Source organism: Rattus norvegicus, chromosome 10, assembly GCF_021556685.1.
Source record: "Rattus norvegicus strain SHRSP/BbbUtx chromosome 10, alternate assembly SHRSP_T2T, whole genome shotgun sequence".
NCBI lineage: Eukaryota > Metazoa > Chordata > Mammalia > Rodentia > Muridae > Rattus > Rattus norvegicus.
Window position 1 is genome coordinate 69936222 of NC_141543.1, and position 15102 is coordinate 69951323.

The 15102-nt window shown below is 50.8% G+C and overlaps 1 protein-coding gene across 3 annotated transcripts in view; it reads right to left on the reverse strand.

Moving 5' to 3' along the window:
* The window catches only part of Ksr1 (kinase suppressor of ras 1), a 151903-nt gene that overhangs the window by 71530 nt on the left and 65271 nt on the right, over window positions 1-15102 (reverse strand). For all 3 annotated transcript variants that reach the window (NM_001382488.3, XM_087569282.1, XM_087569283.1), the window contains 1 exon segment: window positions 4717-4857. In NM_001382488.3, the coding sequence (NP_001369417.1) occupies window positions 4717-4857 (141 nt within the window).

Sequence of the window (15102 nt, forward strand, 5' to 3'; positions counted from 1 at the left end):
GTGAGCGTGTGTGTGCGTGTGTGTGCGTGTGTGTGCGTGTGTGTGCGTGCGTGTGTGTGTGTGTGAGCACTCATGTGTGTGAGCGTATGTGTGTGCGTGTGTGTGCGTGTGTGTGTGTGTGTGTGTGAGCGTGTGTGTGTGTGTGCGCGCGCGTGTGTGTGTGATCTCTCCCGGGGAATGTCCCTGCTCCTGCTGGATCAGGCCAGCCATCCCTTCCCCCTTACCAGCAGTTCTTCCCAGTGAGCAGCACCCTACCTATCACTGAGCTGCATCCCCGGCCCACTGTCTGACATCCTGAAGAATTCTCTCACTATTGTGCTGTAAAAGAATGAGGTGGATTTTCTGGATTTACACAAAGGGGAGAATAAGACTGACATCATGCAGAATTCACAGTGCGCGGTCCCATTATAGCAAACAAAAGGCAGGAAGGGAACAAGCGTGAGCTGTCAGTGTTGTCAATGACTGCAGCGTGCATGGAGAGGTCTGGCCAGGGTACCTGGCAACTGCAAACAAGGTGCTTATCTCAGAACACAGGAACAGGGAGGACTCCGCTTGCTCACTCCATAAACAACCCCTGCCGCTGCGTGGTGTGGAAAGCAGTTTAAAGGCACCCTGCGACTCCGTATCCATGGGCCTCTAATTTGTATCCTGATCACTTCCTGTGTGGGATAAGCAACTGCAGCAAACACAAAGAGGTGAAGACACACAAGGCCAAAGCATGAAAATCCATGGGTGAAGAAACCTGCGTTGGGCCTGTGAGGCGAAGCCGTGCTTGTGGGAGAGGGGTCCCAGCTGTGCCCACAGGGCACACGCAGGACACATGTTCCATAGGAGACCAATGGGAAAGCACTGAGAATTCTTTTCCGAAGAACAATGGGACTGAAGTCATTGGGAAACCAGCCTGGTTGAAGCGTTCAGTGACAGAGGACAGCATGTTTCCAGGCAGCTTCCCCAATCACCTCACAGGACACAACTCTACTGCTCTGGCTTTCCTCTGTCTCTCAAAGCCTGAGGAGAAAGAAGGCTGAGAAAACTATCTGAACCTTTCCTGACATGGGTAAACCGAGGCCTGCTCAGGGATACACTGGTAGAGACCATCAAGAGACCCTTGGGATAACCACAGGTGTCCTCACACCTGCACACCCCTGGCCAGAAAACTCAGGGATGTTCAGCTCCCATTGGAAAGTTGCCCAGCACCAAGCCCAAGGGCCTGCAGAGCGCGCATTCAGACAGGTAGCCACAGAATGTCTAACTCCCATCCAGAACAAGAAGCAGATGCTATGGCTGCCTGGCCTCTGACCCTGTCGTGTTCATATGCACTGGGGACTGTTTTTGTTAGGAAGGAGCTGAGTTCTGTAGTCTGTACTCCTCAGAAGACTCTCTCCAGCTCAAACTTCAGAGTCTCTCTAGAAGGATCTACATTGCCACACGGAGACCTCTAGCCAGCTTTCTGGAGAGGCTGACAGGTTCTGGGACCTCCCTGTTGCCTGGGATGCTGATGTTGGAGCGATCTCATGAGGGCATCAACAGGCCCTCTGTACATCTCTTCATCGGTGGAGGTCAAGTTGTCCTGCCAACCCTTTGGGGGAATTGTTAGCTTCCTTAGCAGGAAGGCACTAGGGCGGGCAGGCCAGTGAGATAATGCTACTTAGCTTCTAGTGTCCAGGACCTAGGGGCCAGTCTGGCACAGTAAGAAGCATGCTATTCTATTAAAGGCCCAGGCCTCCTATAGGGTGGAGGGCTGGAAAGGCCTGGGAGCCCTGGTCTTTATGATAGAGTCCATGTGCACAGACACATCACTGCTTAGGAACACCAGAGAATGGATAGAGAAGGGGGGACCCTAACTACTGCCCAACAAGCTACTGCTGTGGGGAGACAGGGTGGAAGACAGCGTCTATCCAGACACGAAGATGGGCAGGGTGTAATCTCTGCTCCAGCGCTGGCTTCTCAGTTGCCAACTGTCTCCAGGTGAGAGGTCACAGCCAGCAGGCAGTGTTCCTGGTCTCTCACCCCCACCCTGTTCCTAGAACTCTCCTTCCCAAGAGACATTCTGGCTCCCATCATCCACTTGGCCTTGGGGCCCAGTTGCCCATCAGCTCCTCAGACCTCAGATCCAAACAGATCCAAAAGATGCTGCCACTGTCTGCTCACTGAGCACACACTCTGCTGAGTCATTTCGGACTTCACGATTCAGTCAGCGCCTGCCTCAGTACCAGTTACAGCTCAGCCTGGCTGGGAGGCCTCTAACCCAGCTGCTACCACACAGCACACTCCAAATTACCAGACATCACCTTGGGCACCCTGGGCCCCATACCACAAAGATAGTCTCCCAAGTTCTTTAGGTATCTGCTGAGAAGCCCTTTGGGCATAAGACCAGCTGCCAAGTATATCTTCAGAGAGCAAAGGAGGTGAAAGGCACACTCCAGAGTCTAGCACATTGGACTTGAACCACGCACGGTCTGTCCTTGTCACCAGCTCTGTGACCATGCCTGAACTGCTGTGCCCTCAGCTGGAGGTACTGACATAGATCCTGGGGATGAGGGAGGTACAGTGAGACTCGGAGGACAGTGGCAGCACAGGGGAGGGGACAACTTACTTCTGCATAATCTCCAAGTCTAGGTACTTAAATCTCTGTCCACACTGCATGTCCAACCTCCTTCCTGGACGGCAGAAGAGTGACAAGCAGGAAGGTAGGCGAGGAGACAGACAGAGGTTGTAGCTCATTATTCTCTGTGTATATGCTATGTGCACCCACGTGTGTGCGGGTGTGCAACTGTTAGCATTCAAGGAACCCGCTGCACAAGGCAGTTGCCCTCAGTCTTATTCCAGCCCATCCTTTCCGGTTATGTGGACCATACTCCATATTATGGTAACTGGGGGCTAGGACATCTTGGCTAGAACCCACTCATTCTCCAACCCCACAAGCGGACAGGCACATTTCCATCCAGGAATATCTCCTAGGGGAAACTCCAGAGTATTTACAAAGAGTGTCACAGTAGCACTGGTTACTGACACATCTAATAGCCAATGGCTAGAGTTGGCTTTTGTCTGTTAACTTATTACACCCAATCAGAAAACAATAAAGAAACAATAAATAAGACACAAAAGTGTGAAACCAGGAGAAAAGCATACTGGGTTAACTGTCAAATGATGAGAGTAAAACGTAAGATTATCTAGATGGTCCCCACGGGTACTGTCCCACACGAGTACCTGATGAGCTGTACTCTTATATTCCAATCTGAGCAGCCACACTTGAAAAACCAAAACCAAACAGACAAACGCACCAGCTGAGCACAGCGATGCCCGTTTATAACCCAGCATTTGGGAGGCAGAGGCAGGAGGATCTTCCCAAGTATGAGGCCACCCTACTGATCTACATAAAAGGTTCCAGGCCAGTCAGGGTTATATATAGCAAGACCCTGCCTCAAAACCAACCAACCAATCAACTACACCAAATACACAGAGGAGAGTGATTTTAATGCTACAAACATACGTACAAAAATGATTGTTTCTTCAACAGGTCACAGGCAGGGAAAGTCACAGGCAAAGCAATTTTATATTGTTTCTTTGGTATCCAGGCTTCAGATTACAGCTCACATCTCTAAAAGCGCAGGTACGGCTGCCTGAGACCAGTGGCTGGCTGGTCCTAACCCCTTAGAAATGTTATAAAGATTTTCACACTGAGGGGAAGGAAAGATCAGAATCTCAAAGGGCTGTTTTGGCTTGGTTTTTTTGTTTGTTTTCCTGAGTGGCAGTCAGTCAGGACACCTTTCCCTTGTTCTGTTCTCCTCAGGGCCCACACTGAATGGACTTAACCGTAGGCACTAGTGAGGGTTAGAATAGATGTAGGAGATTGTATGAGGAGGGCCAGTCTTTCATGTTTTATGAGACTTGACCTGGAGAAGCACAGCTCCCGCCCAGCTGCTTCTGTCGGCTCCATGAGTGCTGCCCTGGGCCCTGACGCATCTCCAAGTGCACTGTTGGTTACGTGGTACACTGAGGTTGGGTAAGATATGGACAGGCGGAGAGATGAGCAGAAGAAGGCAACACAGTTCAGGCAATCGGGAGAGGATGCTGACCTCGGGTTCTTGTTTCTAGATCCCCTGGCAGCCACCGGCCAGCTCTGTGTCCTCATGTATGTCAGAAGAATAGCAAAACCTCCTTCATAGAACTCTGAGCAGAATGGGAAAATTCTGTTTCCTTTTATTGTGTGCATAAGTGCTTTGTTTGCATGTGTGGGCACCATGTGCGTGCTTAGTGACTGTGGAGGGCAGAAGAGGGCATCTGATCCCCTGGAACTGAAGTTACAAATGGTTATGAGTCACTCTGTGGGTCCTGGGTCCTGGAAGAGTGACAACTGCTCTTTCCAGGCTCTGAGCCATCCCTCTGGCTCCAAGGTTACAGTGTCAAAGTATTAAACACCATGTCTGCCAGAGAGCCAAGAATTCCAGGAAAGGTCATTGTCATGATGACCAAATGAATGACCAGTTTGGTGGGGGCTACCCGAGCTTATGAGGCGCTGGCACTTGGGCCACTTGCTCCTGACACAGGTACCCTGGGTTGCTCCTGGCTGTTGCTGCCCCCCACCCCCTGTGTCATCCTCTCCCCCTTCCCAAGAGCAGAGCATTCGTCTCTCCATCTTAGCCATTCTCACATTTGGATGTGGTCCCCACTCATCCCCTCTTGCCCGTCCCTGGCCGGGATCCTGCTGCATACCTGTACCACCTCAGGCCTCACATTGAAGATGTACAGCCAGTCACTGAAGCGCGGGTAGCTGTTGAGCTCGGCGGTCCTGTCGCTCGGGGTCACGCTCAGCTTGCTCTGCCGCTGCTTACAGATGTACCGCACCAGCTTTGCCTGTGGGAAGTCCAGCAAAGAAAAGGTCACCTTTATGGGGAGCACAAGCATGTGGCAGCCATGTGCCCTGTGGGGGGGAGCTCAGGCAGATGCCACGGGGGAACAGTGACGGCAGGCCATGGGGAACCCCCTTGCTGTCACTCATGGTGAAGGAAGCTATAAATAGGTAGAGGAGTTAGGAGGGTCTGGTCACAAGCATGGAGCCCCATCCTCAATGAGACTGGCCAACTGCACTGCCTCCAAAACCAGCCCTACAACAGGAAAGGTCACGATTAGTCCAAAAAGGAACAAGCTAAACAGAAGCCAGCCTTCCTGTTTAAGGCGCAAATATTGATAACTGATAACAAAGAGTCATGGAGGAAATCTTGGGAAAATGGGGCAACCTTCCAACTGTTAATTCAGACACCCTGGGTAGTGGCAAAGGGTCTTGTGCAAGTACGTGTGCGCACGCGTGTGTGCGTGCGTGTCTCCCCTGCCCTGGAGCCTCCCTCAGAGTTTAAGAGACAAGCTCTCAGCCATGACTGCACAGAAGGGCACCAACATGGTGGCTGTGACTGGGAGGGAACAGTGATGGTAACAGCCCTTGACTAGAGTCCCATACAGGCTATCAGAGATTTACACCCAAGAGTATTGGCAGATTCCAGACACATGGATCTGTGTTTCCCAAGGGAAGGATGTCCGAGGCGTTCCAAAGGCTCAAGTAAGATAAGCTTGGACAAGGGCAGCCTGACCCAGGTCAAGCACAGAGCTCTGACCTGAACTGAGGAACGCAGGGCAGAGGCAGACACACAGGAGTGTGCAGCTAGGGCCTGCTTGAAAAGGAGACTCGCTCATGCCAGCCAAGGGGATCCAGCAGGCTCCACAGAGGGGAGGATACCACCGACCAGAGAGAACCAAGGAGAGCAGCTACCTGGTTTGGCTAAGCCCATGGTATCCAATGAATATGAGAATTTTGGAGACCAGACCCTAGAGCTATTGTAACTTTCAATCCCCCTCTCCCCCCAAAAAAGGCAAGCACCACCTAAAAGCTTGCCTGAACTAGGAATGCTGAACTAGAATATGGGACCCCCACAAATAACACATTAAGTCCCCCCACCATGAAGGCAGGGCCTATATCCATCTCACCCATTCCTGCCCTCATGCCTGGGACTGCACCTGGGTGTGACTTGTGCTTCCAAATGGCTAAGGAACCTAGAGTTCAAATCTCAGAATTTCTACTCAGTCCCTTCCGCCACTCCAAGTGGCTTGCAAACCACACCTTCTGAGGGTTGACCAGAGGCAGGGCTACACATCAGATAGTTGTGCAAACTCAAACTACTCCTTTCTACATTAATGAAAGAGGCAGCTAGGCTCCTAACATTAACAGTAGAGTCAATAACAGTCATCCATCACAGTGAGGGGACCACAGGCTGTGCCTCTGGGGGTGATTAATAACAACTGTTTTACACAGGACTTCGGCTGTGGCCTGTTCATGCAGGGAAGCATCAGCCTGGACTAGGCCTGAGCTACCCTGAGGCTCTCCAGTCCCACTTGCCTGCCCTCCCCAAGCCTTCAGTCACTCACTCATATTTGTGCCAGTGAACCTCTTGCCATGAATCCCTGGACCTAGGCTAGGCGTCCATGCCCCTTCCTCCAGGAAGCCTCCAGGCCTTTGCCCAGATGACTCTCAGTCCTTCTGCCTTGCCTGGCTCTCTTCCTTTAGGTTACAAGTTCTGCAAAGCCACAGGTCTAGTCTGCACCCCTGATTACCATGAGATACCCAGAAGCTTGTCTAAAAAAAACAGGTTTTCCCAACATGGCTTAGGCCTCACAGCTACACTCATTCCATACCCTACCACTGAGCGACACCCTAGTCTCATCTTTTTTATAAAGATGTCGGAGTTCTGGGCTAAATATCACAAAGCAGGCCCTGGGCAGGGCTGTGTAAGGCTGCCAGTGGGGCCTGAGCTGAATGAGGAACATGGCAAGTTCCTGATGTGCTACGACTGCTGGGAACTCTGGGGTCCTGGGACTGCCCTCTCCTGTGAACTCGAGTATCGAGGAACAGTGCGCTATCCTGCTCATGTAAAACGGCGGCAACTGGCACGTGAGGGCTCCCATCACAGAGGACTGGAGCTGCTCTCACATTTTGTGAAAGTTAGTGCAATCACAGAAGCACCAAATGGCCACTTTCTGAGACAAACCGCAGCAGGGCCTGCCAGCTAAGCCCAGGGGGTGTGCCAGGGGACCTCTCATTGGTGGTGTCATTTCCTCTTTGCCGCAAAACCCACAAGATCTACATTTTCCGGAATTTAAAAGCACCCGAGGTTCCAGTGAGGTGGCCGACAGAGCCAGGAGTCATTAGGATGTGGCCACAGGCAGGGCCTCTGTCTGCCCGCCTCAACAGCCGTTTGCATCAAGAATGTGTGCTCCACTGTTCTCAACACACAGCCAGGTCTACAGAGTGTAAAAGCTTTGGTGAGCCCACAAACAAGCAAGCACTCACTAAATAGCCTGGACTGAAAGATCTACTTTCTGCTCAGAGCTTTGACAGTTAAGATCAAAGATCTTAGAGAAAAGCCCTGGGGCTCAGCTTCAACTCCGACATACAGCCACACGTAGAGGCTGACGCTGGTGAACTACCTACAAAAATATTTGGAAGCAGCAAGAAAAACGCAAGTACCACAGTATAACTGCAAGCTACTTAGGACACCCCTGAAGATCACCAGGACATGAGGAAAACTGTTAGCTCTACCCAGGTAGAACTGTCAAATGAACTAAACCCTGTTCATTCAAAATACTGTAAGTATGGGCTGGAGAGACGGCTCAGCAGTTAGGAGTCCTTAGGGCTCTTGCAGGAGACCTGAGTTCAGTTCCTAGCACCCATGCCAGGTGACTAACAATTGCCTGGAACTCCAGCCCCAGAGAATCCCAGGCCTCTGACCTCTGAGGACAAGAGCACTCACACGCACATACCCAGACACAGACACAGACACACACACACACACACACACACACACACACACACAAAGACACAGTGGCATGGGGAAGACTGAGCTCTGAGACCCCAGGCTGGCCTCAAAGTCCCTCACTGCCTCAATGCCCTGTGGAAAAACAGTCAAGGAACTCCCAGTGCCAGCCTCAGTCACAACAGGGTTGATCTACCTGGAAGGCTAAATCGTCTAGCCTGAGCCAGGGGAGTGGTGGACACCTGTACTCCTAGCACTTGGGAGGAGATGGCAGAAAGACAAGAACTCAACATCATCTTTGACTATGTAGTAAGTTTGACACCTGTCTGAGCTACATGGGACCCATGGGGACCTCACCAAATTGTCTGAGCAGGGAAACTCTTGCTCAGGGATGGTTAGCATCCTTGCCAGGTGGTCTTCGGGTCCTCTTCTATGCCAGCAGTGAGTGCTTGCCCATCTCTGGTGTAAGAGCTAAAGGCAATGAAATCTAATGTTGACCTTGAAATAATGCTTGGGATTACAGATCAGCAGTGTTTAAGTATAGTGTGTGTTGTGATATACGTATTACCTCTGTGCATGTATGCTTGCCTGTGCTTAGAGCAAAGCAGACCCTTGTCTTCAATCACTTCTCCACTTTATTTCTGAGACAGTCTCTCACTGATTCAGCTAGACTGACTGGATGGTGAGCTAGGAAGATCCACTGGCCCCTGTTTTCCCCTGAGCGCTGGGGTTAAAGAAGTCACCACTGGATCCAGTCTGTACAGAGGTGCTAGGGATTCAAACTCAGCAAGTGCTTTGCTGACTGAGTCATTTCCTAGGCCCAGGTACCTGTGGTCTCTGCTCTCTCCTCTACTCTTGGCCCCAGACAGCACAACCGCCCTGGGATGGTATGGATTCTGGAAACTGCTTGCCCAGGTGAGTACCTGTACATGAGAATTTTGATCAAGCTCACACGTTACCTGCCACACCCTCGCTGCTCCCGGCATGACCCAGATCCAGCCTCCCAAAGAGAAGGCATCAAGAACAAATGTATCTTTTTTTTTTTTCCTTTTTCTTTTTTTCGGAGCTGGGGACCGAACCCAGGGCCTTGCGCTTCCTAGGCAAGCGCTCTACCACTGAGCTAAATCCCCAACCCCAGAACAAATGTATCTTACGTGAACCCCAGAGGGTGTCCAGCAGATGTCATGGCCAATCCTGGAGCCATGCTGATCTGGAAGCTGGAGCTCTTCTGAGGTTAAGCGGCCATTGTTGGGGGACTGGCTGATGTCAGACAGACAAACACGCTACTCACGTGCAAGCATGCTCAGAGCCTCCTGTTTACCTCCAACATCCAATCTACCTGGTTATGGTCCTTGTTCCATTCTCTGAGGGAGGCACTAGGTCAGGCAGACCTCAGCCCCACACCACTCACTGCCCACGTGGCACAGACTAGATCAGTCTCCCTATCTGTCTGCTGTGTTCCCTGTGGACTCCTCTGCCAGTGCTCTCTCCAGCACCCAGGACATGGCAAGTGCTCAGGAAACAGGAGCCTGTAAGTCTCGCACTCCAGCTCAGCCAGCAAGAACACCTCAGTACAAAGCGGCATACGAAGACCTCTGGTGTATGTCATCTGAGCCATACCTTGTACCTCCACAAAAAGCACCTCTTTCCAGAGAGCTGACTCTGCAAATGATGTCAGCTCCACCCTAAAGTTGCAGGGCCTGGGGTTGTGAGGTCCCTTCTGTAGGAGATTTATAAACTGGAGATCTGGACTAGGTAAGTGACCCAATGCCAAGACAGTTGCCATCCTGGTCATGACTCAGATGTTGCCCACTGCAGAGTCTCCAATGCAGGAGACTAAGTCTACGCAGCAGATGTAACTGATGTTGGAAGATGCAGCCAATGGATGCCAGGAACAGGCTGAGGCAGACACGAGTCTTACAGAGGCTGGCTCGCTGGATTATGAAAATCATGAGATTGTGCTGGTGCTCAATTACAAACCTGGCAGTAGCAACCATCTCCCCGTTTGCGTAGTGCCTAACTCCTTCTCTTTCTGGATTCTCAATAGCAATTTTAGCAGGTAGGGATCTTCTTAGATCCCTGATAAGTACCAAGGTAACATTCCAGTCGTCACATTGTACAACACCAGACCTAGCCATATCTGTGGGGCATCTTTCCCCTTACAAAGTAAGCACACAAAACCAAAAACATTATGACTCTTACATACTTAAAAAGATCCTATTATTTTTACTTTATTTTTTTTTTTGAGACAGGGTCTTACCACTTAGTTCTGTCTGGCCTAGAACTCACTCTGTAGCCCAGGCTGGCCTCAATCTCACAGAGATCTATCTACCCACCTCTGCCTCCCAAGTGCTGGGATCAAAGGTGTGTGTCACCACACCTGCCTTTTTTTTTTCCTGTGTGTATATGTTTGTGTCTGTGTACATGTATGTACATGGTGGTCTCTGTGGAGTGTCAGATCCTTGGAGCTAGAGTTCAAGGTGGCTATGACTGCCCTACATAAGTGCCAGGTCCCCTGGAAGAGCAGCAAGTGCTCTTAACCACCAGACCATCCTCCCACCCCACCCCCCCCTTTCCATATTTGGATGGGACGCTCATTTACCCAAAACTAAGCAGAGAACATCAGAGCTATGCTAACATGGGGTGCCGAGCATCTGGCTTGGCTCACTCACAGGCTAAGGACACCTGCCCACCAGCCTTGGAGTGACAAGCTCTTCACAGTCGCTCAGCATATGCTAAGCCCATGGGACACGAAGCTCTGTTTTACTATTCCCAGCCTACGAATGAGGACACCAAGAACTTCGTTGTAATTTTTGAATCACATAGTTACAGAAATGATCTAGTCTTGGTGATCTGCCCCCAAGGCCCACATAATCTTCAAAAATATTGACTTCTGAGACACGGTTCTTCAGCTTGGCTGAGCTGGGCTGACCACTACACTGAGGATAGCCCTGGGAAAGACTTACTTCTCTTGGGACCCAAATCCAGCAATGCCCAGACTGTATCAGGTAACAGACCTGTGCTTTTATAAAAGCCACAGCATCCCCATCTCCTAAGTGGCTCAATTCAGACAAGCAGGTTGTCATCTCTGGTCTGACTTGCAATAACCCTTCCTTGAGCTACACCTGATCCCTGGTCCCAAATCAGCTCCAAATTTATTTAAGCCTGCCACTCCCCTGCCTGGTACCTGTGGCTACCCTTCTGAAGTCTTAGCATGTTCTGCAGCCTGAACAAAACAGCTGGACGGCTACTCACTCATCCCTGTCTTCTAGATCCACAGTCTTCTAGCCAATAGACTGGGTCCCAGTTCACCCAGCACTCTTTGTCTTGCCTCCCACATGGTTAACAAAACACACACACACACACACACACACACACACACACACACACACACACACCACACCACACACATTCAACACACACACATCACACACACACGTATACACACACACCACACACCACGCACCACACACCACACATATATACACCACACATTCAACACACACACCACACACACATACACACACACACCACACACCACATACACACACCACATACACACCACACACACATACCACACATACCATACACTCACACACACACCACGTACCATACATACCACACATTCAACACACATATACACACCCCACATACACTATTAAGTGGATATCCACAGGAGTTCTTGCCAGAGCCAAATTCCTATCTACATCTTTCTAAGCTCTAGGAGTCAGTAAAGCTGTCATGACCCACTACACCCAGAATGGCTCAATGGTTCCTAAAGCTGCTGTTCCTCCTTTCTGCCCTCTGCCCAGAGGAATGTTCCCTTCCATCTACTCTCCAAAGCTGGATGCTTCTGGGGACTTCCTGCCAACCCGCCTGGCTAAGTACTCTGGCCCCGCTACTACGTGTTGCAAAACAGCTTCTGGGAATGCAGGGAGGGCTCGGGGGCTGCCACACTGCTGCTGGCTCCTCACGAAGGCACAGGCTGACCACAGCACTTGGCCTTAGTGGTGGTCCTTGGCTCTCAATGGAGCCCTGCACGGTCTCAGAGGGGCTGACATTAGCAGTAGAGGGGCAGAGTGAGAGCATCAGCCAGGGACCACGAGGGGTAGGCAGAAGAGAAAATACCAGTGACCCTCACACTAAGGATTTTGCAATAACCTTCCCTGGCGGCTCCTTGGGGAAACTGCCAGTCTCTGCATTTTTACACAGACAACCTCCCTGTGAGCCTCTCAACTAGCAATCCTGCCTTGACGTCAAACTCCAAGTCTGGGGAACTTCAAACACAAACAAACAAGTCTGCTCCAGACCACAAGTGGAGATGTTCCCAAGGAGGACCAGTGCTGAGAGTGGTCACAGCTGGGACCGTGAAGCTTACTGCCCTGTCCACATCTGCCAAGACTGAACTCTGTGACCGATCCTAAGCTGCAGATGCAAGGGTCTACCCCTACACTGCTTCCTGGCCCCGTTGGCAGGTGTAGGCGTCCACTGGGGTGCAGTGATGGGTGCAAGTGACCCTGTCCTTGAAACACTCAAGCCAGCTCGCTCCTCTGTGCAAGCAGTGCTATCCCCAGATAACATCACAAGGTCTAACCACTCTGAGACTATGTACTGCAGTTAGGAAGTAGAATGGCTTGCTCTAAAGCACTTAATGGAGCTTGCTGAGAAACTCCAAGTGCAAGCCAGGCCAGGATGACAGTCAAGGATCTGACTTCTCAGTGATACCTACTGACCCAATCTTATTCTCCACAGAGGCTGTGAGCCTCAACAAGACTTTTCTGGCCTAAATATCTTAAGACAGCATCCACCCAAGCAGCCAGGACCGAGCCAAACACACTGGCCTTCACAAAGCAACCTTTGCCTTGGAAAGTCTGTGGGTGATCTGCCCCGAGACTGTTTTTTCAAGGTTTGCTTCCTGCTCTGACTCATTACTATGACCCCTAAACCCTTCCCTTTGTGTTCTTAGTGCCTGTACTCCTAGGGAGCCTCAGAGAGAAACTGCACTAAATCAGGAGAGCAAACATTCACTTTATTCTCAAACTCCCCATGTCCTGAAGAGACTGCCCAGGGGCAAGAAGAGAAGTGTGCCTACCCATCAGTCTGTCATTCAATTGTCAAATCGTATCTGCCCAGAGTCAGGTACAGTGTCTGTCATAAGCATTATGGTTCCCAAGATCCAGTGGGGACAAAAGATGTGTTCACAGGCATGCCTGGCTGGGGAACAGGAGAGGTGAGGAGGCAGAGAACAGATATGCCATGTTCCATGAACAACCATGACAGAATCTTCCATGGACACAGGTATGCCACCCTCTGAATGTCACTAATACAGAGGTCCCTGGCACTTTGTACTTCTGTGGGGAAACTGAGAGGAGGGAGGACAGGTCAGGTACTATGTGCACATCAGGTCTTCTACACCTGTGTCCTGGTTCTAACACCCCCACATACTTGTCTGAAGTTCATCAGACATACAACACTTTGAGGAAATCAGTTTACTCCTCAAGCACAGAGGTCTGTGCATATGCTATGGGATCTCCTGGAGATCGGCCCAACTGTGAGGTGTAGGGGTATCTGGGACCTATAAGGAATCAGAGAGGAGGGCATCCCTAAAATGGTGGGAGTGAGCCAGGGGCAAGGCACACACTGGCAGAAAGGTAGAGAGGGAATGCTAGGTGGGGGCACCCACCCTATGAGCATAGATGAGTGTCATAAATGAGCATAAATGAGGCTGGGGGAGATAGCTGGAGACTAGAAAGGACCAAGAAGAGAAGGGCAGCAGAACTGGCTTAGGACAGTACTGGCTCTTATATGTCCTAGAAAGTTCTGGAAACTTCTAGAAGGTCTTGCAAGAGCACGGCATTAAAATAGCTGCAATCAGGCAGGTATGGGGCGGGATGTGCAAGGAGAAATGTGATCTGATTTGCATTTCTGAATGATCATCATTTTGGAAACCATGCAGAGAACAGATTGAAGTGGGCGTGGAGAAAGCAGACACAAGAAAATCAAGGGAGAAGGACCCCACCAAAACTCAGCACAAGATGAGAACAAACGGTAATTTAGCTCCTGGTGGAGTGGGTGGACTGAAGGAGCAGATCCAAGAGATGTTCTACTGGCATTTTTTTTCCACTATAAAGATAAGACTTCCTTCTTGCTCGTCCAGGGCATTTCTGGCATACCAGCACTCTGGAATGCAGGAAGCTGAGCACTGGAGCTTGGAACAAATGAGCTAACCACGTGGATACCAGGGGAGGGGGGTTGTTTGATTTACTAGAACTTAGCACTTTGTGTGTGCTGGGGTGGGGAAGCCTTTTGCCAAAGGACCAACCTGGCAGGGCACAGACTGCAGACTCAATAGCCCAGGTGGCCCCACCCCCTTCTAAACACAGCACCTGCCTCACCTTTCAGACAGGGGAGCCTGTGCTTGCCCGAAGCAAAAGCTGGTGTTTCCCCATGCTGTAGGTGAGGTTAGAGGCTGCCCAGACTACACCTGCTAACTGGACAGGCCTGAGAGGGTCCTCTCCAGCCAGCCCGTCACAATGGTTCAGTCCATCCCTCTTTGCTGAGGGGAGAGATTCTTCCTCACCTTAACTATAAAAGCCAGCAGTGTTCACAGCCATAGAACCCTGAGCCCACGTCTCACTTCTATCTGCTACCTGTAGCTTCAGGCAACTGACAGACTGTCTGACCCTTCACTTCCTCTGTTTTAAGTGAGGAAAAAGATCTCTGGGCAGCCAAATTGTCAGTGTGAGTTTTGAGCAGCCAGCATGCTGTGGACACCCAGGTACCCATTCCCACCCTCCTCCTCCTCCTCCACAACCTTTATCGTCATGGGAAAGGCTTAACAAGGAAACCAGGTGATGGGAGGTGGGGTGAACTTCTGATGGCTTGTGTCCAAATGCAGGATCTGTGGTCCCGTGTGGCGGCTACTTGTGGGACAAGGAGAGCAACTGGCCCTGAGCACAAGTGCAGATGAGCTCCTACCTATCATCTATAATCCTCTGTGCGTCCTGTCTTAGTGCTGTGAACAGACTCCATGACCAAGGCAAGACTTATAAGAACAACATTTAATTGGGACTGGATTACAGGTTCAGAGGTTCAGTCCATTATCATCAAGGTAGGAACATGGCAGCATCTAGGCAGGCATGGTGCAGGAGCTGAGAGTTCTACATCTTCATCTGAAGGCTGCTGGCAGAATACTGACATCTAGGCAGCAAGGATGAGGGTCTTATAGCCCACACCCACAGTGACACACCTACTCCGACAAGGCTGCACTTACTCCAACAGGGCCACACCTTCTAAT